Here is a 25,842-nt window from a genome sequence, read left to right on the forward strand (position 1 = left end):
ATACTTAATAATGTTATGAGAGCAAGGAATACGTTCATATTTCACGGACTATTAGTAAATTAACTTTACTTTCTAGTTCATTCAACCCTTTAATAATTGGTAGTTTTTTCCAACAGAAAAAGCCCTGATACATCTATCTCTGCAATCGTTCCGCGAAGTAATCCCAATCTCGCGGACAAATCTAGAGCGAAATCTAATTTTTAATTGGCCAACAAACTGCGGACAAGCGACATTTCATGCTTATCAGCAGTACAACCAGTAATTAATCTCCCTTCGGTCGGAAGCCTCTCTTAGAAGATTCTCTCTTCAGAGAATCTCTTTTGTTGCAGCTTTCGAACGAGAATCTTTGGCCTGCTCGAACAGAATTCAGTATGCAGACAACTTTCTTTCGAATGCTTTTTCTTAAAAGCAACTCGAACTTGTTGCTGAGCCTCAGTTTGGAATCAGCACGCGACGCGTTCAGAACGAGAAAACGGATCGGAGTGTGGAGACGGTAATAAATTTGAGCAATACAAAAAAAAGACTCTTCTTCGGAAAGGCAAAGACCAGAAGACTCTTCTTGTGGTCAAGGATGATCCAACCCTCGAGTGACGGTGAAGTGCAAGCATAAAAAAACAAACAGATCGAAGTAATAGCAATCGGTGGAGTCATATTTTTGTTTTGTGCCTCTAGAAACAGTGGATATAAGAAAACCTCACCCTAGACAGGTATGTGAATTTGCGGGGAACTCCAGGAATGCATCGCTGGGCAAGCACGGACACTTCCCAGTTGTGGTTCTTGGGTCGTTGTTGCGGTTCTTTACAGCCTGACTCCCCGCCCCCCGGTCGCTTTTATCCACACTTTGGGCATGCTAAAATTTAATAAGTGTTTTCCTCAAACCGTTTTTCCTGTCGCCTCTTTTTCACGCTTTTTACATAGCTCTGTTCTTGTTGTTCAATTCTTTGATGCATTGCCAAGGGGAGTGGAAGTGGTGGCTAAAATATGCAGCTGGCAAGTCAGCTCTTCCTTCTTTGCCCACCAACTTGGCAAATTCTTGCGGCACATTTCATGTATCTATTTCGCTCCCTCTGCCAAAAGCTTTTTCCCAACGCGTCGTGTCGTGTTAACGGTATTGTTTACATTGTTAATAGAACCCACCGAGTTGGTGGCCAGATAAATAAATAATATACTCAGACAAAAACCTGCAGTCGGAGCCGAAAGTCCATGCTTCAGTGCACTCGTTCTTGCGGAGACAGAGACAACAGCAGAATCACACACAAACGAAAGACTCAGGCAACGAACTGGCCAAAGGCAGTGATTCCTGTGTGTTAATCTTGGTGTAATGACTGCGGTGAAAGAACATCTACAATTTAATTCAGTTCTTGGAAGACAGTCGTAGATAATAAGGCCGGGTTTTTATTTATCAAATATCTCTGGGTAGGGAGCACTAAAACAATAAATTGATAACGCGTTCGTGAAATTATCAAAGCGTATAGAGCAACATGAAAATGCATATTCTTTAACACATTCGTAAAAGCGAGGCAACGAACTTTCTGGAGTGTGTAATGACTGAGGAAAATATATTTACAATTTTTGGAACTGTGAAGAGAACTTGGGTGGTTAACGTTTTGAATGGTCATATCAAATTTACGGTTTTGAGCGGAAATCAAGTTTCTTCATCGAGAATCCTAATTTTGTTGGACGGTTATGTATATTTTTTTTTAAAGTTAAGTTTAGGTAGTTTAGAGATAGTATTGTATTAGGAGGTATTGTATTATTGTGGAAAATCTTGTCTTGATAGCTATAACTGGATTTCTTTGGCTTTACCAAATTACTTTAAAAGTGGGGCAAAAAGTTAATATTATCATAATTCGATATTCCAATACCTCATAAGTTTGTTATCTTATAAACCCTGTTTTTCACCCAAAGGTACTTCCAATTTAATTGTACAATTTTAAAATTCCCTGACTAAACCGCAAATAATTTTTCAACCATACAATGTTAATCAAGTGATTCTAATGCCCTGGATATCTATGCAAATTTAAAAACCCCTTACCAACTTGCTCAGACCAATTAAATCCATGGTCGGGGACAGCAGAAGAATCAGTTACTAAATTGCTTATTTATTAGTCAAAAGAGAGGAAAATATATGGAAACGGCATGCTAATGATGTAAACTAAGCATTTAACTGTTAAAGTGCCAGCAGCAGCAAACAAACCAAAGAAAAAGTCGCATCAGTGTGCCGCACACTGTGAGAAAGGGGGGTGAGCAGGGGAAGATGAGTCCAACGCAACAACGACAAAACTTAGGCGACTTCCTAAGACTAATCAAAGCCGTTACAATGGTCTCACAGCGGCAAAAAACGCAATCGGGGCTTAAAAACCGGGGAAACCAGAAGGGAAAGAGACTAAGAGTGTGGAGATTCAAGGGAGAGAATGTAGGTTGCATTGGCTATAATTACACTGCGAAAAAAGGAGGTGCAATAAAAAAAACAATATCAAAGCTACAATAAATTAATACGATTTTTTAACACGAAGCTAACCTATTCTGCTTTTAAATGGTTTTCTTATTATATTTTCCCTTTAGGATCTAAATTTTATAAAGTACAAGAAAATATATTGAGAAAGAATCTAAAAATCCATCCAGGTAGAAATTTGAGCTAGTAATTTATTAGGAAGAACAGAAAAATTATAAAAATGATGTCATTTAAGCTTTAAATAAACAATATTTGATATCTGTAATTTCGGTTTAAAATGAAAATGAAACAAGGAAGAACGCTATAGTCGAGTACGTCGACTATCAGATACCCGTTACTCAAAGGGAAATGGAGATATGCAAGCAGCAAAGCGAAATTAAAATGCGCCACCTACCGGCGGTAGACAGATTTAAGCGTTATGGGCGTTAGAGTGGGCGTTGCAAATTTATTTTTGGATCAATCGATAGGTATTGACGACACCAATACATTTCAGTTAAAATTTTTTATCTAGCATCCAAATTGTGGGCGTCACAGGTTTTCGCGGTTTGTGGGCGTTAAAGTGGGCGTGGCAAACTTTTTTTTAGGTCAATCGATAGGTATTGATGAGAACAATACATTTCAGTTAAAATTTTCTATCTAGCATCAAAACTGTAGGAGTTACAGTTTTGGGCGGTTTGTGGGCGTTAGAGTGGGCGTGGCAGTCTACTTGCGCTGCGTAAGAAGCTCAGGAATCTGTACGCCAAATCTCAATAGCCTAGCTCTCATAGTTTCCGAGATCTCAGCGTTCATCCGGACAGACAGAGGGACAGACGGACAGACGGACATGGCTAGATCGACTCGGCTAGTGATCCTGATCAAGAATATATATACTTTATGGGGTCGGAAACGCTTCCTTCTGCCTGTTACATACTTTCCGACGAATCTAGTATACCCTTTTACTCTACGAGTAACGGGTATAAATATATAAAAATAAACTTCATCACCCTACCAATTTTGTGGCTTTACCATTTAGTAATTGAGGACTTTGGGTAAGATTTTTGTTTCCTGTGTAAAAATGTTTAGAGTAATCTGTTGCTCCTCAGTTGTTGCCTCTGATGCTGTTTTTTGTTTCTTTTGCTTAAGAAACTACCGTTTGATGTTGACAAAAAGCAAGAAGAAGGGGAACTAGCTTAAGGTTCAGCTGTAAGTTTGAGTTTAGCTTCTGTGTGATTACAGTACCGCTCCTAATGATCATCATTAGATAGCCAAGGGTTTTTTCTTTCAGCTGCTGCGCCGATTCTTCACTCTTCTTCTTGCCACTTCTCAGAGCTTGACGTGACGACATGCAATTGCAAACAGTATGATGAAGAAGAAGCCGGTTATAAGAAGCGGTAGAACAACACCAATAATATTTGATAATGCAAAGCGGAAGCTATAAAACTCGAGTGTAAGACGACATTTTACGTTAGACAGTCATTAAAGTAAGCCCAAAGAGAATTTGCTAATTGCCCGCAATTGAAAATGTAAGGAGAAGAACACGGTAGATGAAGGAAATCTACAGCGTCCGAAGACAGGAAGAAAGGAACATTAAGAAATGAAAAGTCTTTAACTCGAAATAGGAATACACTGCAGTTAAATAGTTAAGAGAAGGGGATTACATGACCCGAATTCTAGGGTGCCACATTGCTTGTGTATACAAAACTAAGCTATTTCTTATTTACTTATTAAATAAATCTTCAAGTCCCTAATCAAGATTGCCCATTTTAGTAAATTTAAAAAAATAATTTTTTTAATATTTTGAATACATTTTATGTTCTTATAATAACGAGAAGTCGAGATTTTTCCAACTCTAATTTCATATAAAAGCAACCCCGATAGATCTAAGATCATTAAAGTCTTAATTATAACAGAGTTTATAGCGCAATAATAGTTCAGTAGAAAAGTTCTTCAGCACATCAAATGAACTTCCTGGATGCCCTTTGGTCATCTCTCCACGCCTCACTGCATTTGGCGATAATCTTTCTGAGCGGGGTGTGCCACAAATCCGATTATCGGGGCCGGGAGCTCAGCCACGACCACCATCTCAAGGTCGAAAAAAGTATCTTGTATCTGGTATCTAAGCTCTCCTTTCAAGTAGAGCGCTTGAGCCCGGCCCACAGTAAGCGGAGCCACATTAGCAACATCTGATATGCCGAAAAGCACTGCAGCACTTAAGGAGAGCCCCCAGTCCCCCCGAGCAACAACAAAAGATGACCCGCACGTAATCTGATATTGAAAACGGTGAGGCAACCGGCTGAAAAAGAGTGCACGTATAAATAAAGCAGCGAAAAAACCTAACCAACTGAGCCTGGCCATATGAGGAAGGTCTCTTTCTTTTGTGTCTCCACTATCCAAACAGCATATATGCAATACACAGAAAACAAACAGAATTATTACGTCTTATACTTAAGGTTTTTATGTGCTCTTAAAAGAGGACGAAATGAGATAGCATAATTATATATTTGGCAAGGTATTATGTGACTATATTACCCTTTAAAGTTCTATCGAAAAACAAAGAAGCTTTCCAATGCATTCTCTTCTTCTCTTTAATAAAATATAATCCCATGAGTTTACGTAGCTCCTGTACTTCCCGAAAGAGGTGGAATTTTAAAAGCCATTTATTCCCTGCTAATTAACTTCAGGCTCCTCACGACGACGTGCTGGAAGAACAGCTTCGGAGATAAAACATTTTATGGCTCTCTTAGGTGCTTTCCCCACCTGCAAAACGCCCTATCCAGTCGAAAAATCCAAACCCCAGGCCACTAAGCCACAGTCGGGCCTTGGGTTATTTATCAGAACTGTCAGCAGGCCATAAATTCCGACTTTTGTCACTACCATTTATGGCCTAAAGAGGTAACCAATAAAACATACAAATTCGGTTGGCGCAATGCGTTATATAAGCACTCCGTCTGCATCTGATCTAACGGTGCTTGGGCTCTGTGTTCTTTTGGGTTCTTTGGTTTCTTTGGGTTTCTTGGGTTCCTTGTTTACAAGACACCTTGACAAATGTGCCCGGAAAGAGGAAAACATTCGAGACGGAAAAACAACACAAGGCAGAAATTTGCATGGCAACTGAAATGGAAATGGGTGGAGTGGGAACCGAACGGGCAGAAACAGCGATCACAACTCCAATGCAGTTTTATGGTGCATTGTCTTACAGCGCTAGAAAGCAGAATAAAAAAGAAAGGAATCACCAATTGTAACAAAAGTCAGAACAAGTTTGCCACAAACTCGGTCCGGTCGTTGGCTTTGGCCTAGAGATGAGCGTGTGAGTGAGTTATGATCGTGTTCCGCTGCAGTTAAGGGGTTTTCTGAACTCCAGAAATCATTATTATCAGAAGTTTTGAAAAACTATTGGAAATTCCTTACATTTTGCTAATGATTTTTTATTTTTGAAACACTTTTGTGAGATATTTTCTAGTACCATAAACATATGCATCAAAATATTTAAACATAGATAAGTCTTAAAGCTTGTATAAGATATTATGAGCACAAAGATATACAAAATATCTCTAATAACACTTTTCAAATTACCCTTAAATATGTGGAAGGAATGCTTCAAAATCACATCCCTAGCACAATGAATTCGGAATTTGCCCCAGGAGTCGCAACAGTAAGTTGTGGGAAAAGTAATGCAAGGCAAAGGAGCACGTTCCGTCTGCTGCATGATTTATGCATTATAAATATAAGGTCTATATTAATCGCAGCCTGTCATGTTGACAATTTTATTACGCTGTTCTGCCCGAATCACGAAGCGATTACTTACCTTCTAATAGAACCAGAACAGGGCGACATCAATTTGCCAATAAGTACTCAAGGGTATTAAGAACTTTCCGTTCATTGTTTGGCGCTATTTCGGTGTGGGTTCGCTGATAGTTTCGGCTTTTGTGAAAGGTGCTAGCTGGACGACACAAAAACCTTTCCCAGTTGTGCACTTTTTTCTATCCATTTGCCACAATCGTGCAGTTTGTTCTAGTTTCATTAGAGTGAAGGAGATGTCGGGAGACGACGACCTGACTCTACTTTCACCCGATCCATGTTTAGTTATATATCTTTCTTGCAAGCTGAGGGCTTGGCCTGCATGTAACCGCCGTGGTCTTTACACTCCTAATTAACAAGTCAACTGTTACTTCATTCAACTGACCGAAAGAAATTCAATTACATTTTATGACTAATGGTACGAAAGCGGTTTGTGAAAGAGATATCCCATTGGGGTTCTAGGAAATAAAGAACTTCGGTGGGCGTAAGGGTATGATTATTTTTGCGGCGGCTGTAGGTTCTTAAATATTAAAAAATAATATATATAATAATCATTTATCCTTTAAACAATAAGTGGCCATTAAGTTTATGAGAAATATAATGCAGAATGCCTTTTACATTTTTAAATTTAAAACAAATCAATAAACTACCTTTTAAATAGAATTTTGCAATAAATGCAAGTTAATGGTCGTTTGCAGCTTCCAGGAATCCTGAACTAACATGACATCTCCACCTCCGAAACATCCAGCTCCGCTGAGGACATGTGCCCATCCGAAGGGGCTTCCTCCAAGAGCATTTGCTCTTCGTTCCGCCCAGGCGACGACGACACCTCTTCCCATTTTATGCTCGTTTCTGCCTTTTCATTTAACAACTTCCGCTTGGCCGGGCAACTACAGCAGGGCGAGCGAATAAAAACACAGAGCTGCGATCTGTGCAATCGCTGATGATGAGGTGCATAAACGACGCCCATTTATTGAGCCCTCGCGGCTCTGGCCACTTCGGATGAGGAGCGGGGAACGAAGGGCTAGTTGCTGCCTGTAGATCGTCGATCGCTGGCTTGAAAAAGGCAGAGGCGGAGCAGGGGGATAGGAATAGGTGCTCGGGGGGCTAGGTCGTCGTTTGACGACCACTAAATGACGGGCATTTGTCTGCAGCCAGAGGGAGAGGTGGATAGGTACACCTGACCGAAAATAGGTTTCGATCTTTGAATTCTTTTGGTTTCATTTCACAACAAAATTAATAAAGCATAGTGTTTCGATATTATGAGTGCGTTTTAATTTTAATAAACTTGTTTTAAATTTTAAGAAAATTTGAATATTTAAAAATGGTTTTGGTCCTACAATACTTGTTTTGTTCATGTTTTGAGTGCAAAGGGAAATTAAAACAAGGAAGAACGCTATAGTCGAGTACCTCGACTATCAGATACCCGTTACTCAGCTATATGGAGATATGCAAGCAGCAAAGCGAGATTAAAATGCGCCACCTACCGGCGGTATACAGATTTAAGCGTTATGGGCGTTAGAGTGGGCGTGGCAAATTTTTTTTTGGATCAATCGATAGGTATCGACGAGACCAATACATTTCAGTTAAAATTTTTTATCTAGCATGAAAATTGTGGGCGTCACAGGTTTTCGCGGTTTGTGGGCGTTAAAGTGGGCGTGGCAAACTTTTTTTTGGGTCAATCGATAGGTATTGATGAGAACAATACATTTCAGTTAAAATTTTTATTCTAGCATCAAAACTGTAGGAGCCACAGTTTTGGGCGGTTTGTGGGCGTTAGAGTGGGCGTGGCACTGTGCTGAAACAAACTTGCGCTGCGCAGGAATCTCAGGAATCTGCGTGCCTAATCCCAGTATTGTAACTCTCATAGTTTCCGAGATCTCAGCGTTCATACGGACAGACGGACAGACGGACAGACGGACAGACGGACAGACGGACAGACGGACATGGCTAGATCGACTCGGCTAGTGATCCTGATCAAGAATATATATACTTTGTGGGGTCGGAAACGCTTCCTTCTGCCTGTTACATACTTTCCGACGAATCTAGTATACCCTTTTACTCTACGAGTAACGGGTATAAACATTCTTTCCCTTTCAGTTTTCACTTAAAAAAACCTTTTATATATCTCTAACATAAAATTAAAAAAAACGTTTAATGCATTTTTTATGGTATAGGTAAATACCGTAGATCTTTGGCCTTCATATATATATTTTTGATCTTTGATATTAATTGAATGAAGCTACTGTATGTATTAAGTTAAAATAGAAAGGACTTTAAATTAAAAAAAACTATTTTTTAATGTGTACTGCCAAGAGAAGTAGTCGCATCAATAGAGTTGGACATGAAAATTGTTCAAACTCCTCCGTTCTCGTTGCTTTTCTTGTACTTGTTGTGTGTTCGCAGCATATTTAATGAGCCACACATGTTGATGGCTCTGACAGTCTGTAAGTCAGGTTTTTTGCTTACCTTTTTACCAGAGTAGTTTGGCATGTGCTTTATGCTGGAATCATTTCAATGGCTGAAGTATTGCCAAATTTATTTTCTGGCTGTGAAACTGAAGTTGAAGCGTGTTGGCATTTCTTCAATTATGATGACACAAATTTCACTCTATGATGAAGCCGCACACACGAGCTGATATGCAAATGTGGTTATTAAAAGCATTACAAATTGTTGAGAAAGGAAAGAGAAATACACTTGAATGCAAACAATTATACCTATTAAGATTATAAATGTTCTTATCTATACAGATTTTTGATAGTAAATATGAAGATATCCCTAATTAGAACATTCTATTTTATACCTACAGTATCTTTGGAGTTCCATTAACAAAATACTTAAGAAGAATAAGATCGGCGGTCTCGCTTTTGCTGACTAGTGTAGTCATGCTCACGTTTCAATTCTCAATGATCGCTTATTGACTCGCACTGACTTCGATTTCTATTCGTGTTCCGTGTTCTAAGACGATTTGCAAAAGTGAAAATAGGCCCAGATCTGAATCTCGGGCACAGTATTTCTCTTTTCATCCGTACCTCACTTTCCGGAGCTCTGCATTGTTATTAGATTTTCTGCCTGGTCGAGATTTACATAATCCTAAGTGCTAGTTGTGCCAGCCACGATCGCTCGGTGAAAGTTGTTACAAATTATAAGTTTAGAATGCGCCCAAAAATATGCCCAGTAGTCACAAAACAAAGGCCAGATCCAAAGGAGATCCGAATGAAAACAACGCAAAATGTTGCACTCGACTTTGGTTTTGCTTTTCGCCTTTCACAAATCAACGTCCAAATATGGAGGGAGTGCTAGTGCTCCATCGCCTTCCCGAAAAGCCAGATAAATAAATCTGTCAGTGGGGCGTTGCTACTGTGTCAAATGGTCCAACGGACGGGCCAACAAAGTATCTATCAGATGCGAATGCTCAATACCCAATTTTATTGTTGCCGAATCGATGTCACGGCTACAGTTCGACTTAGAGCTCTATTTTGGCTCAAGTGGAGAATTTATTGTCAGCCGAGTGGTATTGTGGCGATTCGGGACAGTCGAACTAGTTAATTGGGTTGATTTCTTTGAATGAACATGTGTGTCTTCAATTTTGCAAAACAAAGGTGTTACATTCGGAGGAGAAACTCGACTTGGACTTAATAATTAATCTTATGTTGACTTTACACTATAAATTGTTTTATTATTTATATATTTATTAGGGAAATATTTGGGTTTACTTTATACAATTTTATATTTGTACATTTCAGCTTATTGAATTATGTAATTTTTAAAATTTTAAATCCTTTTATTAAGGAAAGCAAGATTGTTTTCAATATCTCAATAATTAGAAACTGCACTTCTATACATCAAAATACCTTATGGGCTATAATGCCCATAAATTGTCTTTGAAAATATGAGAAAATATTGTCTTAAAGTATTGATATAATGATAATCATAATTATCCCAAAGTGAATGGCAAAACCTCGATGGAGAAATTCTGATATTCTAACTTACCCCACATTGCTATGGATCACTATTATTTTTGAGATTTACAGTTCTCTGCAGAAATAATGTCCGACAACCTTTGTCAAATATTTCAATATAAACTCTTCCAACTAGGTTAATGAAACTGAAACCCTAAAAACTTTTAATTTCTTCGGAACCCAGGTAAAGTGGGTTGATGAAAACGGGCGAACTCGGCATTGTGATTAACTAATCGAGCAATCAGAGACTTTAAGTCTCAACACTTTCGCTTTGAACCCCGGGGGCAGTCAAACAAATTACTTGATTAATTTCGTGCAGTGTATGGTCGAGCCAAAATGAAGAAAGAGTATATAAATAAAGTTGTCTGGGCGTAATTGCTTGGCCCCATTATACGAGGTTCTTGTGTGTTGGACACCTGAGTGGCATTTGCTCCCACAGCCTCGCTTTCTTTTGGTTCTGTTCGGTTTTGTCTTTGCTCATGTAATTACTGTAATTTATTTATGAGGCGACCGGGCTTACACACGTTCTGGATATAGTGGAATACCCATAGAGATTCTTGATAATATCTGCGAGTGCGTGGTTCTCCAGCGGAAATTATGGAATTATGTTGGCCCGGCCCGGCCCCGATGCAAATCGGTTTTGGAAAATCTGTAATTAAGCTGGGGATTTTCACCAACTGCAATCTCGGGCCCTAGGCCAACCTGGGCGAAAGAGAGCTTTCGCCTGGATCCATTTCACCGCAGTGGCAGCCAGCAATTCCAGTGTTCTAAGCCTCCATTTTCATGGCCAAGTACACGAGGCTGGCATGCAAATGAGCCACAAGTGGCTCTCAATTAAAAGCAGAGTCAACCACAACAAAATAAAAGTCAACTGCTGCTGATTTATTGTGTGAAACTGAAATTCTTTTCGGTGCCTGCCGTTCGGCTATATTCTGTGACTTCTGCTTTTTCGTGCCTTGTGAAAGTTTCTCCAGCATAGATCTCCTGTGGCCCGACAGTCAGATAATGACTTGATTAAAAGTTGTCATGAGAACCAACTGCGACTAAATTGTGCAAGGCCAACGCGGACCCACCAATCCAGTATGCAAAGAGAGCTCCAATTAAGCGAAGAAGATCGGCGCTTTCGGCTGGAGTTCCTGTAGCGATCAGTCGGGGTATGGCCACTCAGTAGGATTTTCCGGCTATATAATACATATTAAAAGAAGATGTGGGTTATTTTAGGATTTTGAATATATAAAATGCAAATGTTTTATAACTTCAATCGGGAAATTTCCCAGAAATATAGTTATTCAGCATGGGAACATATCTCATAGAACTTGTTACATACATATCTATTGGTATATTTAAAAGTAAGTTTTAAACTCAAAATATTATACATTTACTATGTTAAGAACATTAAGTGTACCTATTTACTAGTTAAAAGTATTTCACTGATATGAATTATAAAGACAGCTAGTATACTGGGAAGTGTTTATACATTTTAATTTAATGATATGCTCTTGTCCTAAAGTAGCGATGTGAAAAATGGTCTTAGCATTATTTTAAAATTTAAGATGTTTTTTTCATTTCCAACTACTCTTCAATATTGCTACGTATTTTTTTATTGAGTATCCATATAATATATAAGAATTCATAGGTCTATTCCTCCTCTCTAATCAGAATTTTCCCAGTTTCTTATTGATTTGAGACTTAAGCTTTGCAGATTTGCTTGGCAGAGTATCCAATCTTTCCCTATTCTAGAGAACCAGAAACTCTCCCCTGTTCTTTCCAGACTTTTCGTTTGCATTTGCATGCCAGTGAGTTTTCGCTGCTAATCACGTTCTTAATGAAAGTGGCTGCAGTGGCCAGTTCGGAGTGGTCCGTGGACAACATTGTTGTGTGTTGTTAGTTGCAAGTTGTATGTTGTTAGTTGGCTCTTGGCCGCTGGCTGTTATATACCCGTTGGACGGTCTGGGGATGGTTCTTGGCCAACTCGGGGGCCAGAAGTCTGGCGGTCCGGTGGATCTCTCGCTGGCAATGACCGCCATTCGCCTGGCTTTATTTGATTTTCATGTTTGTTTGGCTGTTTTCCAGTTGTTGCGTTTGCATGCAACTCGCGTCTGGCTGGATTTCGAGGAGTGCGAAGTGAATACTTGCGGCAGAACTTTTCTTCTTCAGAGACGACCAGTTCTTGGAGCCCCTCTCATTTGAGTTATATTATTTATGACTTCGGCTTGGTGTCGCTGAGGCTCTGTTGCCTCCTCTATTTGTGTATTTACTGATGGATTCTGGCAGCATTTGCGTTTGGCCCATTTCCGTGTGAGAATTTATGCCAAGCATTCGAAGTGCAGTGGATAAACAAAGCGATAAAGTTGTGTGAAATTATTGGGGGAATTAAGAGGAAAACGCTGAAAGATCTGTTTCGTGTTCGGTTATTTTTTGACCAGAGCTTAAGGGGATTAAAATAGAATAGAAAGTTTGGGGTATTGAAACAATTTCCAGTTCAGTATATAATCCCTTGATTAAAGCAAGTGCTTAACATATTAAGATATTCTCTTAAGCTCAATTAATTAGAGTCTTAAATGTCAGGATAATTTTGAAAGGCGGCTTACCTTAATTTGATTTGATACTTATATATTTGATACAAATGAATATCTTAACATTAATTTGGAAAACATTTCGTTTATAACATAAATCCTCTTCTCTCTTGTAGTATTGAAATTCTTCCCATTTCTTTAATGTATTCACTTAGCTTTTACCTGAGCCTCCTAGCTATATCATCTTACTAAATCGTCACAATCTCTCGCGTATTTTGAAGTAGGCATAGATACGTATAAATTAGGTACAAATGCAAATCTTACCATTAATTTGGGAAACATTCCGCTAATAACATAAATCCTCTTCTCTCTTGTAGTATTCAAATTGCTCCCATTTCTTTAATGTAGACTAGACTATACTTAGCTTTTACCTGAGCGTTTTAGCTATATCATCTTACTAAATCGTCACAATCTCTCGCGTATTTTGAAGTAGGCACGCATGGCAATTTGGCTCTCTAAAAAAGTTTATTCAAATGAAGTTGTTTGCCCCGGCAACCTGTTGCATAGTTCCGCCAACATTATTCAACATCGTACCACTAATGACCAGCACTTACCCCCATCTCCGTCTTTCTCCGTATCTTTGCAGCTGTGAAGCGAACAAATTTTCCTCTTTTTTCCGCCGCCGCATATGTACATCTATATGGTTCATTAAAAGTGTGGCAGAACTTTGGCACTGGCGACGAGTAACGACGACGACTTCGACTTCGACGACGACCTGTGGCAATGCCCCGGCGAATTGTGCGGGTAATTTCCAGCTCGGTTTAATTTGGTCTAAGTCTAAGCCAAATGGGCATGCGCACCGTTGGCCGCTGTCATTCGAAAGTTGCCTCTGCGTGACACACATTCGAGCATTAGAGTTGGACTCTTCTCCACACCGGCAGACAAGTTGGAGCGCTGCCCTGCCGCATCTGGGAGATACAGATACACCAAAGGGGGACTGGCAGCCAGGGGATTATTCTGCTCTGGCCTGGGCCCAAGTCCAAAGTCGGCTCTGTTGCATTATTCATGCTCTTCGGCGGCAAGCACATCGCCATCGACCACATCCCCATCCACAACCACGTCCACGCAACGGGAACGGCATCCACGAACGAAGATGACGCTGCGCTTAGTCAGCATATTATCGGCGGCACTACTTCTCCTTTGGCCCGCACAGCTGGATGCATTTATCACACCGAATACAGGTGAGTACGGGCCTAGCGGATAATGTCTGTGAAATGTGTGGCATTGGGTGAGAAGCAGACTCTACGATCTATAGCCGATCCGCGGAAAACTAAACGATCAAGTGGATAATTTCGAATCGAATACTTTGGGTTTGTTGATGATATGATGTTCATTAAGGGTTCTCCACAAAGTTCACAGAGAAAATTCTGAGTTGAAAATGTTCTTAAAAATAGAACGACATTTTAGAAGTTAAAAAAGTTTTAATTTTGCTCGAATCAAGTTGAATTGTATTTACACTGTATATCTCAACAAATAAACTATTACTCTAGTCAAAAGTTGACACCAAAAAGAACTTACACGGTTTTTAAGAACAAATGTTCTCAATTCAATATTGAATATTTTTCTCTGTGTAGACAAAGTAAAGGGGGTCTTAAAATATCCCAGGAAATTATTTTTAAAGTTTCTAAATACAAATGCCAAGTTTAGCTAAATCCTTAAACAGTATCAAAATTGTTGTAGTTTTAAATAAGTATTGTAGGTTCAATATTTAAAAGGTCAATTATTTCTTATTATTTATTGGCTATGCAAATAACGTATTTTATACATTTATTATGGTTATATCGTAGTTGAAGAAGTAAGAAATTAAGGAAACTCATTTTCAAACAATATTTATGCAGATAAATTAAATTCATTGGTAAATGTCCATTTCAATTCAATTTTATTTTTTGACTTTAAATGTAAATTAAATATCAAAAGCTAACTGATATCTATACATCAAATAGCTATATCAAACTTTATAGCCCTTTTCAGTGACACTTTAAGCTCTATACACAAAAGAACAAGGTTGAGCAAACTACAAATCCTACGCCCACTTGACCACAAGCAGTTGATTCGCTCTTGTTGCTGCATACCAATTATTATTTCAATCAAACGGTATGCGGTTACAGCAATTCTGTCTGAATCTGTAAGGATACCCCTTCGGAGCACTGTTTACGAGTCCCAGCAGATGAAACCCGAGGTCAGGGTGACCAACATGCCGGCATTTGGCCTGTGATGGGGGCATTTGGTGAAAAGTTCATCAGAATCGCAGTATCAGCCAGAAAAGCGTCAAACTAGAGAACAGAAGTGTTGAAATCCCACAAACTTGCTTCAGGCAGATGTGAACTAGATAAAGGGAATCCGAGGCCGTTCGCCACTTTTATTTAAAGACTTGATTTAAATGTAGTATTAAACCATTACATTTTGTTAAGGGGCTAAAAAGGATGCTTTAATTTTATTACCCAAAGTAGACTATCTAAGAAAGGGAAATTATGGTGTGATTAAGGAAATGAAATGACCATTAATATCTTGCGTATCATATAAATATTAAGCACTTTACAAATTTTATTGTGACTGTTAATATAAAAAAAAATAATTGTAAAGTAAAAATAAATCCATTACTATAAGGAAATTTATAACATTGCTCCCGTAGGGTGTCACCACAATGGCACGTGGTTCGCGGACAAATCGGTGGTGCCAAGCATGGAGAAGTGCCTGAGTTGCCAGTGTAACCGGAAGACGCTGGTGTGTCGGCTGAAGGTCTGTCCCGAAATGCCCATGCCACCGCCCCGAGGTTGTGTGGTGGTCCAGAAGAAGAGCTCCTGCTGCCCCTATCTTTCCTGCGCCAGATTGGATGCATTCTACAAGATACCCACCAAGCGACGCATCATCGCATATTTGGATCACTATGAGAGGGAGTCCATCGATCGGGTGGTCAATGATAATATGCTCCAAAGACGATCAGATGATTCCGACACGGATCTGTTTGGTGGGTAAATGATATACTTTTAATGAGCAATGAATCTTAAAATCGATTATTAATTACAGTTTGCGTAAAAAATGGAACCGTCTATAAGTCCGGGTCTGCAATGTCATCTTCGAATTTGTGCAGCTACTGCTATTGCATAGGTGAGAATACATAGATTTGGTATCCAGAAGGGGTTTGTTAATAATTTGATTTCCTTTTTTCATAACAGGTGGTACCGAGAAGTGTGTGAAGCCAAAGTGCATGCTGCCCGTGGACGGCTGCAAACCCATATTCGTGGACTCCACTTGCTGCCCCGTACGATATGACTGCAGTAGCAAGACCTCGGGGAAGTCCTCGCAGGAGGTGCGCTACAGGAAGACCTCGAACAAGCACTTCCAGCGCATGTCGCAGCGCCTGCAGCGCAATCGAGGCTGCACTGTGGGCGCCCAGTTTTACGCAGAGGGTCAGAAGATGCGGTCGGATGCGGACAAGCCCTGCGACATATGCTTCTGCATCCGGGGAACAAGGCGATGTGCCCCCAAGAAGTGCTCCCCGGCTCTAAAGAACTGTATTCCGGTGGTGCCGAAGGGCCAGTGCTGCCCATCGAGTTACGATTGTGGCAGTCAGCGGGACTATCGTAGGTCGCACAACTCCAGGCAGTTCAATCTGTACAATATGCTCTTTGGCAAGGAGGAGCCGGAGCCACAGGGGACAGCTTTGATACCCCAAAATTCCATGGCCGAGAGATATCCGCACGATCGTCATCCCACGAGAGCTGCTGCGGGGAATCCCCTGGAGGTCAGCAGTGAGAAGAGCATTATGGATACCCTTCGCGAGGGTCTTGAGTTTATCGATGGAAATAACAACAAAATGCTGGCCAACAATTTGGACCTTGTGGGTATTGGAACCACGCAAGTACCACCTTTGATGAGAACGGAGTCCAGTGAGGAGGTAAGCAGCACTACGGCCCTGAGCTTTTTCGATCTGCTCTTGGGTCCCACTACGGAGACCACGGGGCACGAAGAAGTTAGCCAGCCAGATGCAACTACGGCTAAGAACACACTTTCCTGGATGGATATCCTGCTGGGTCCTGATGAGGAAGACCTGAACGCCAAAACGGAAGGGTATTCGGAGACGAGTACCCCACTGAATCAAGCCGCAGAGTTCAGACCTTCAACAAAAGGCATAAAGCGCATTGCAGAGGACTTTGATGAGCAGTTGGACAGCGGAGAAATGGCAGCGGGTGAGCTGCCGGCGGAGGCCCAACAAATTGGTCTGGCGAATGCCGGAATTTGGCCAACACCAGCCACCGAGGTTATGCCGCCTCGAAAGGAGGAACCCAGTCTATTGACAGCCTTGATGGATGGTTTGTCTGGTATACTCGAAGAACCCCTCAACCAGACCTCTACGACTACAACCACAACCACTGAGAGACCAACCACTCACGCTCCACCGATGTTTAGACCCCTGCCGAGTGGCAAGCCCCTTCACACCCGAATCAACTCGAAACTGGCCAATCTCACGGTGACTCCGCCCATGCTGGTGGTGACCAGCAAATATGGTCAGCCGGTGACCCACAGAACGGCAGATAAGAGGGTCAATGGGTCAACCACTAGCCCCACAATAGTCAAAGCCCCTGTAAAACCAAGTAATAGCACAACCCAGCGAACAAAACTAGATACTACCATCAAAACCACAGCAAAACCAAGCACTACGGTCAAACCCAAGATGAAGACTACGAGAAAAACTACAACCACACCGAAAACTACAACACCCAAGCCAACTACTCCAAAACCTTCAACAACAAAGTCCACCACTTCAAAACAATCAACTCCAAAACCCACAACTCCGAAACCCACCACACAGAAGCCCACCACTCCGATACCATCTTCTCCGAAACCCACAACCACTACCACAACAACAACAACCACTATACGATCCACCAGCAAACCGAAATTTAAGCCAAAGCCCAAACCTTATGTAACTAGCACTCCGAAACCTCTGGTGATCAAAACAAACCCAAGTATTTTGGAAGCCGAGCCACTGGACACCAATGGTGAACCCACATTGCCACCCAGTCTTCCGAACTTGAAAATAATACCTTTCCTCCCAACCGATGCTGTGGACACGGTTCCCAAGGAAAAGTATCCGCCAAACTTCTATCAGCAGAAGGTGGCCTCCGATAAAATGGATGTGGTTGGGTATGACACCATTGATGATACGGTGGCTCTATTTTCCCAATCCCAGCCCGATCAGGCTGCCTACAAGTACAAGTTCAATGTGGAAGTTCCAGCCGCGGAATCCGCACCGGAACCTGTGGTTCATGTGGGTGGGAAATATGAGGGCAGTGCGGCTTACGTTAACTTCGATTTCGATAGTCCGGTGGTGCCGCCCCCTCACAATGGATTCTCACCACCCACCGAAACAGAGGGAGGATTCATGCCCAAGGAACCGCTGGTTATCGATGGGGAGGTTCTCCAGGAGCATGTCACCTCGAGCGGAATTAATGGGCCAGCTGATAACTTCCATGTTACGCAGCACATTATCGATATCACATCATCGGGGCCACAGGCAAATGATACCGCGCCGATAGGTGAGTTTGGGATGATTTTAAGAACTGTTATTTAGGTTACCACTTTCTGTATAGCATCTTATTCATAAAAGTTCTGTTCTTGATTAGTTGTGTATAGGTATAGATACAGCAATCTCTCCCTAGTTTGTTCTAATACAAAACAGACTAATACAACCACTCGAACTCCAAGCCCCTTTTCGTTTTGATTTAGCCAACGACATGAGTGTAATACCTCTGGCAATCAATGGATTAAAAGAGCTGTCTGAATCAAATTAAACTGAAGTGTTTCCTTGTTTTTCCCTCTTTCAGAAATCACTACACCCGATCCTTTCAAGGATGTCATACACACTGAGCCGCCGCCCAATCTCGATGAATTAATCGTTGACAAGAAGCCCATCGAAGAGCATATCGAGACCGTCACTTACAGTGTCAGCAATTCAACAGCCTCATCTAAATCCTCGACCAGCAGCAGCAGCACAACAACAACAACAACGACGACAACTAAGCCAACAACAACGGAAAAGGAAACCCCCTTGATAGATAAATATGAAATCAATAAATTAGATAAGCTCTTGGATGAGCTGCTCGGTATGGAGTTGTCCAAAGAAGAGGTAGTGAGCAGCACAGTGCCAGCATTTAAGCAACTGCCAACGGAAAAATCCGTAGCAACAGCAACAGCAGCAGCAGCAGCAACAGCAACACCGGCAGCAGCAACAAGCACACCAGCAACAACAGCCACAAGTCGGCCAACAGCGACGACACGTGCTCCGGCCAAAAAGGGAAATAGCAAAACGAAAAACAAACAGACCAACGGCAATAGACGCAAAGTCCAGAATGCCACGCGACGCCAAAGCACAGCAGCAACCACTAGAGCCCCACCAGCAACATCATCGGCATCGTCTGCGTCAACAACCACGGGGCAGCCCACAACAACGAAGAGCACTCTGCATCCATTTTTAAACTCCCCGTTCGACAAATTACCCTTCATGGATACCAGCTATGAGGTAAGACCGCACCGATTGCAACCGCAGCAGCAGCAGGCGTTGCAGGCACCGCAGCAACAGCAGCAACATGAGCAGCCACCGCAGCAATTCCACCATTACCAACATGCAACAAGACCTCCGACAACCGTTCCCCCGGCAACATCCCCGGAGGATGTGCCTCAGGATTTGGGATCGGGTTCGGTTTCGGGGGAGAGGAACGGAAGTGGCGGAGCAGGAGGATTTCCGGGTGGCGATGATCCCCTCGGTCAGCTGAAACTGGCGGGCTGCAACATTTATGGACGCATGTACCGGGTGGGTCGGATTATCGTGGAATTATCCAGCCAGTGCCTGGAATGCAAATGCACCGAGGTGGGCGTCAAGTGCGGCCCATTAGACTGTTAATTTAGATATCCCCCAAGATCGAAATCCCCCGGGAGTGTATAGAAGTTAAGTGTCAGTTCGTAGCAATAGTTTGTAGTTCGTATGCTAATCCCTAGCTGTAACTAACTAAATGGTAGAGTAGGCCTTCTCTAGACCCTAAGTTGTATTATAGAAAAAGTAATCCCTTTGAGAACAATCTTTATCTTTAGCAAGGCATTTATAAAATCCATAAACTAAGAGTATTATAAGAAGACATATACATTAAATGGCTATAATAAAATACATTAAAACTGGCTTTAATTATGTTTTGGATAGGGGTTTAATTAAAATAATTATGATAAAACACATAATAGTTTAAAAAAGTGTAATAAAACTCTAAAGGAACCTAACTTCAGTTTCATATTTCTGTGCCCTGAAACATGAAAATCTAACAGGAATAAAATTGGTGAAATGTTTATAAATATTTATCAAGTTTCAGCCTTGTTTCAAATTAATTGTCAAATAACTAATTGCAAGAAATTAGTAGCACACTCACATGCCAATCACAAAGTTTGGGGGAGACATTCCACAAATTGTTTTCGTTTTAATTGCACATCGAAATTTGCTACAGAATATTTATGAAATCTCTGCCTTTAAATTCCACATTTATGTCTCTAAAAACATTAATTAGCCAAAACCACTTAATGAGTAATCAATTAATTCAATAGAGACGCCATTCAGTTAACAAGTGTAGGTCAATTAATTCAGTGGCGAGTGAACAGCACATAAAAACCAGCAATAAAACAATGCCCACCCTTTTATGAGGTGTAAAATAAATGTTTATTCATAACACCGAAAGTATGCATGACCAACAAATAATAATAATAAGTTAACAACGGATTTTGTGACCAAACAATAGGGACTGTCCATAAAAAATATAAACGGAATAATTGCTGACTATTCCATTAAGGATGGCTTGATTGTCAGAATAATAACAAGTTAAGTTAGTTTATAAACATATTCAATTACAAGATCAGTTGATTGGCAAACCTTATCTTTTAAAAACTATTTAATAATTTATTTAAGAACACTAAATGCATTTATTGTGTGTATTTTATAAACATTTGATATTCTGTCTTGTTTCGAAAAACACATATGTATAATAATAAGTAAACAAACATTTCACTCTTGTGAAATCGACTTAATAGCATAATTTACTATAATAAACTATTTTAAAACTAAAACTATACAATTTAAGACTAGTTACCTTATTTGAGACTACAGGTAAATGGCTCTTTGAGTTGACGGCCGGACGCGTCGGTAGGCGATAAAACCGCACAGAATTCCGGCCACGCCCCCTCCAATATGGGCCTCCAGACTGATCCGCGGATTGCGATTGTGATTGTGGCAAAAGTGGTGCATTGTGAAACCCACATCGCTGAGGAACAAAATGCACAGGGCGGCGATGCGGGCAAAGCGGTGCGACAACTGCGAAAAGTTCTATTCGACAAAGTGGGAATCGTGTAAACATTAAATCAAAATTAAATTGCGGTTTCCAGCTGACTGACCAGAACCAGGTGCGGCACATGACTCCCCAGCATGGCGTAGACCCCGGCGGAGGCCCCCATCAGGAGGAGATGGGGCTGCAGCCAGGCGTTGGCCAACGAGCCGGCGGCGCCACCCACGATATAGACCATGGCCAGGCGACAGTGACCCTGCTCCACTTCCAGGCAGATACCTATAAAGCACTGGCAGAGACATTAACCTTTCTTAGTAACACAATGCTAGAGCAGGTGGGCACGATGGTGCATCATTATGTGGCTATAAACAGCGTGAACTGACTTCTTTATTACTTTAAAACAGTTTTCTCCAATAGAAGCATGGGGGTCGGTCCATTTGGCCGAGAAAACCACTCACAAAAACCAAATCATAGCATGATTTTATATTATTGCGATTAGTATAGTTTATTAAAGACATCAAAGATCTTCAAACCCTTCATAAAAATTGGATCAAAAACTGCAACTATCCGAATAAAAATTATTGACTTTAAAACAACCAAAAAATTATTGTATTATTTGTTTATTTAAATTTTAAACTGAATATATTTAAGCTAAATAGTTTAAAATCTTTTAAAATTCGATCTTTTGAATTTTTATTTCCGCAGAACTACACTTTACGAATTTTAATTGGCTTGAATAATATTAAATAAAACAGTAAAACAAAGTATTACATTGTTAATAGTTTTTATTTGTACATACAATTTTTTTTATTTATTTAAACCTTAAAAAATTCTATAAGATGTATTGAGTCTATTTTGTATCTCAAAAGCTAAGAGCGATTAGCCACGATCAAATATTTTTAAATAAGTAAAGATATTATTTCGGAAGTAGCTGCTGATAAATAGGGTTATCGCAATTTAACAATCTGTCAGCATCATAACGCTGTCAGAACCGCTTCCGATGAATGTTTGTTTAATTAATCATATTAAAAAATAAACAAAACGATGTGAATTTAATAAGAAACGTAAATGTTGATTTGAAAGTATTCCTCATTAAATATTAAAAAAATATATATTAAACTGTGCAACTTTAAAAATATAAAAGTACAAACTAGTACTTTATTTTCAACGCTTATCCAAAGTGAGTTAACTTTTATAAAAAGAATTTATTTAGGTTTTAAACAAAATATGTGAAGTTTATAAAACCGAATTTAGGTGCTCACCTGTAGGCAAATGTTGAGAGTGAGGTGCCAATAATCGGAATGAAGCAGCATATAGGTCAGTAATCGCCAGTACTCGCCGATCCACTCCGACTTAAAGATCAGTCTTCTTTTCATGCACTCATTAGCTATCCAGTGCAGTGATATCTGGTAACGTGTAAAAAAAACAGAGAGAAGACCTTTAATTACTTGGCACCACACTACAAGATACTTCAAGAAAGTCTTCTTGTGTTTATATAAGTTGTAATAATAAATTTTGATAAATTAAAGTATAAACGGGTTCGGAACCGTAAACTGATAGGATCATATTTGCTTTTACTTGGAACTTAAAATGTATTGAAATTAATTTTTGTTGGGTTAATTCTGAGATTATAACTGACTCATATTTTCATCACATTTCCCATTATTCATTATTACCGAAATTCAAACGAATTTCTAGACTGTGGATAAGCATGAGCTCGAAAACCCGATAAGGGGCTAAATTCCGGAAATTACTGTATCTGACAGCTCGCCAAGCACAGCTTCTTCGTTGGCAATCGACCAGAGTTAGTTGGATTTGCCATATCGAAGCACCCTCAACTTTGCTGAACAGTGTCATGGCAACTGACTGTCACTTTCGCTCAATCGATCGACACTTGGCCAACGGAGAAGTGCGAGTGTTGAGTTGAGATGCCGCACAATGTGCGCCGCATGAGTTGACAGCAGCCACAAAAACACGGCTGCGACACCAAATCGGTGCAACATGCATCCCGATCCCACCAAATATGACAAATGCCAGAGCTGCAAGTTGCGGCATTCGATCGATTCGATGACTAAAATGGCAATATAGCTAAATCGGACCAGCGCCGCGTTCGATTGTGCAATCAACACAGAGTTGTGGGTTGGGTCTAACAATAAAACCTTACCGATCACCGATCTGCATTATTGAGTGTGCAGAGTGAGTATTTGAAGTATGCAGCAAGGTATCAATTAATGAGTGTTGCTCTAAATGGGTCACACTTGTGGGACTTTGTTGGGCAGCGGTGTTGGCCAAGAGCCAATTAGTAATCAAGCGGTTGAACACTTGTTGACAGGAATTACAAAGAACTAACTTCAAGAACTAATCCATAGGACTAATTCGATTTAAATATATTACTTAACCGAGTACAGTTTTGATTCACTGCGAATAAATATACATAGTTAGGTTATCTAGGTAAAAAAATTCTATGTTCCAGTCAATTTGTGTACAGAACCACTAACAAACCATTGATCAATCGCAAGTTTCTGTTATGAATACATAAACTCAATATCTTGTTTAAAAAGAAATAAATATAAAAATTAATTCGATCTATCAATAATTTTCTGCTTAGTTCAAAATACAAACAAACGATTGAAATAATTTTCCAGTGAATGAACATTCAAATGAATTAAAGAGCACTCATTTATAGAGCACACACAATGGTACCATCCACGTGTAAGCCAAACAAAAACAAACGAATTGTTTTGTTTTAAACAAATCAAGTGAAAAAAGTAATATTAAGATGCGGGATGATAAACAAAAATGTTTGAATTCACTGCTTCTCAGTTTGTTCAATACAAAAATAAGTCGAATTAAGAGCTTATCAGCAGCGAAAGTTTACTAAATATGCACTTATTCACTTTAGCACTATTAATTACTTTTAAGAAAGAGGTTGGTATTCATTTAAATAGTCAGCTAAAAACTTGCCTTTCTATAAAATGTTTACATTAATTTGTTTTTTATTGGGTAATTCATTAAATTGCTCATTGAACTTGGGTTTTTTGGGGCACATAAGCACAATCTTAGAAGTATATTTTCAAAAGAATCGAATTCTCTTATCATCTTGAAGCAAACAAGCACATAACATGAAATATATAATTGAATTTGTGGCAATCAAATAGTTTTATTATAGGCACCACAAATAGTTTCACCTTTGACATCTTCACAGGTAATTTATTAGATTTCGTATTTTCATATCTATTAAAAGCTTTCCGGCGATCGAAAATGATTTTCTGAATTAAGCACACACATCACTCATACGACTCGTTGCCGGGTAAGGAAAAAAAAATGAGACAATCGAACAAGTGGAGCAACTGCATAAAATCGAACCTGCATAAAACACATCAGCAAAATAAACCAGGGCACCCGCCGCACTCGCTTCCTCCCCACATGGCCCACGTCAACCGTTCGTGTCAGGTCATCAATGAAATTCTTTTGCAATTCGGAGCGGGAAATGACACTCGCCGGATTGCCATCCGAAGAAGTCTCTGGCAGCAGCAGGAGTCTGACATCCTTGACGCTATTGTTATTATTTTCACTGGCATTGTTGCTCTCCAGTTGGGCAGACATAATGCGATTTGAAGTCGGCGACAACCGATGCGCCCAACGTTGAACGCGCGACTAGGCCGAGTGGGTGATTGTTCTTCCAAAACCCCACGATCCATACCGATCCATTCCGATTCAACCGAATCGCGCCGGCTGTTGGCTGGCTAAATACTATCAGAACGAGTGTACGCTATCAAAGATGTTGCAGAATCTCTTAAAGCATGCTTTTAGGCTAGCTTGGGTTCAAGTCTTGACTGGCGCCTATTTTAAGTTCTTCTGGAAATTAGTATTGCATTTAAAACGCGCCCCAAATAATACTCCCCAGTATAAGGATCTTTTATACCCTTGCAAAGGGTTATATGTTTTCTGTCACAACTTCTGCTACGTATACGCATTTTAAAAGCTATTGGGATAAACTTTCATAATAGTCTTCCTTCTATTGCTGGTAATATATAAGTCGGAATCAGCCGGATCGGACAACTATATCTTATAACTCCCATTGGAATAATCGGAATAAAAAATTTTTTTTAATATATCTTTGGTGTTTTTTTACATATAACCTCCTAAGCTTGAAAATAACATTTTTTAATTAATTCTCCCACAATTTTATTGATAGATAAAAAAGCATGATCGAAACTGATTCTGGACGCACTCTTTTTTAATGCACCTGGAACATTTACCTAGGAATGCACCCAGATGCAACCCAGATGCACCTAGGAATGCACCCAGATGCAATCCAGGTACACCAAGGAATGCACCCGGATGTAACAAGTAGACACATTCTGGACGCACTCTTTTTTAATGCACCTGGAAACTCACATTGGGATCTCAGATTCCGTAGCCTTGAGCGCAGCGCAAGTTTGTTAAGCGAATATGCCACTCTAACGCCCACAAACCGCCCAATTTTCATGCTAGATAAAAAATTTTAACTGAAATGTATTAGTCTCGTCAATACCTATTGATTAACCAAAAAAAGTTAGCCACTCCCATTCTAACGCCCATAACACGTTAATCTGTCTACCGTAACCATATATTGTGATCAGGGGTAGGTGGCGCATTTCAGTCTCGCTTCGCTGCTTGCATAACTCCATTTTCCTTTTGTCCCTTTAGCGGTAACGGGTATCTGATAGTCGAGGTACTCGACTACAGCGTTCTCCTTTGTTTGACAT

The 25,842-nt window shown here is 40.2% G+C and overlaps 2 protein-coding genes across 3 annotated transcripts; one reads left to right on the forward strand and one right to left on the reverse strand.

The window, feature by feature from the left end:
* Positions 1-430: 430 nt before the first annotated feature.
* LOC108021701 (uncharacterized) lies at positions 431-20,459 on the forward strand. The gene is made up of 6 exons (XM_017090531.4): positions 431-707; positions 13,357-13,951; positions 15,403-15,738; positions 15,798-15,878; positions 15,947-18,310; positions 18,599-20,459. Exons 2-6 carry the CDS (start codon positions 13,864-13,866, stop codon positions 19,672-19,674), a joined length of 3,945 nt encoding a protein of 1,314 aa, XP_016946020.3. The 5' UTR covers positions 431-707; positions 13,357-13,863; the 3' UTR covers positions 19,675-20,459.
* A 331-nt stretch (positions 20,460-20,790) lies between these two features.
* rho-6 (rhomboid 6) lies at positions 20,791-24,772 on the reverse strand. 2 transcript variants are annotated; one of them, XM_017075744.4, is made up of 4 exons: positions 24,458-24,771; positions 22,354-22,497; positions 21,201-21,380; positions 20,791-21,132 (listed from the first exon to the last, which is right to left on the reverse strand). In XM_017075744.4, the coding sequence occupies exons 1-4, from the start codon at positions 24,695-24,697 to the stop codon at positions 20,911-20,913; spliced, it is 786 nt and encodes a 261-aa protein (XP_016931233.3). In that variant the 5' UTR covers positions 24,698-24,771; the 3' UTR covers positions 20,791-20,910. The 2 variants fall into 2 exon arrangements, 1 of the variants encoding a protein (XP_016931233.3); XR_010654427.2 differs by having other exon boundaries at positions 20,991-21,132; positions 21,201-21,370; positions 24,458-24,772.
* Positions 24,773-25,842: the final 1,070 nt, after the last annotated feature.

The sequence above is a fragment of the Drosophila suzukii genome, chromosome 2L (assembly GCF_043229965.1).
Source record: "Drosophila suzukii chromosome 2L, CBGP_Dsuzu_IsoJpt1.0, whole genome shotgun sequence".
In the NCBI taxonomy this organism is placed as follows: domain Eukaryota; kingdom Metazoa; phylum Arthropoda; class Insecta; order Diptera; family Drosophilidae; genus Drosophila; species Drosophila suzukii.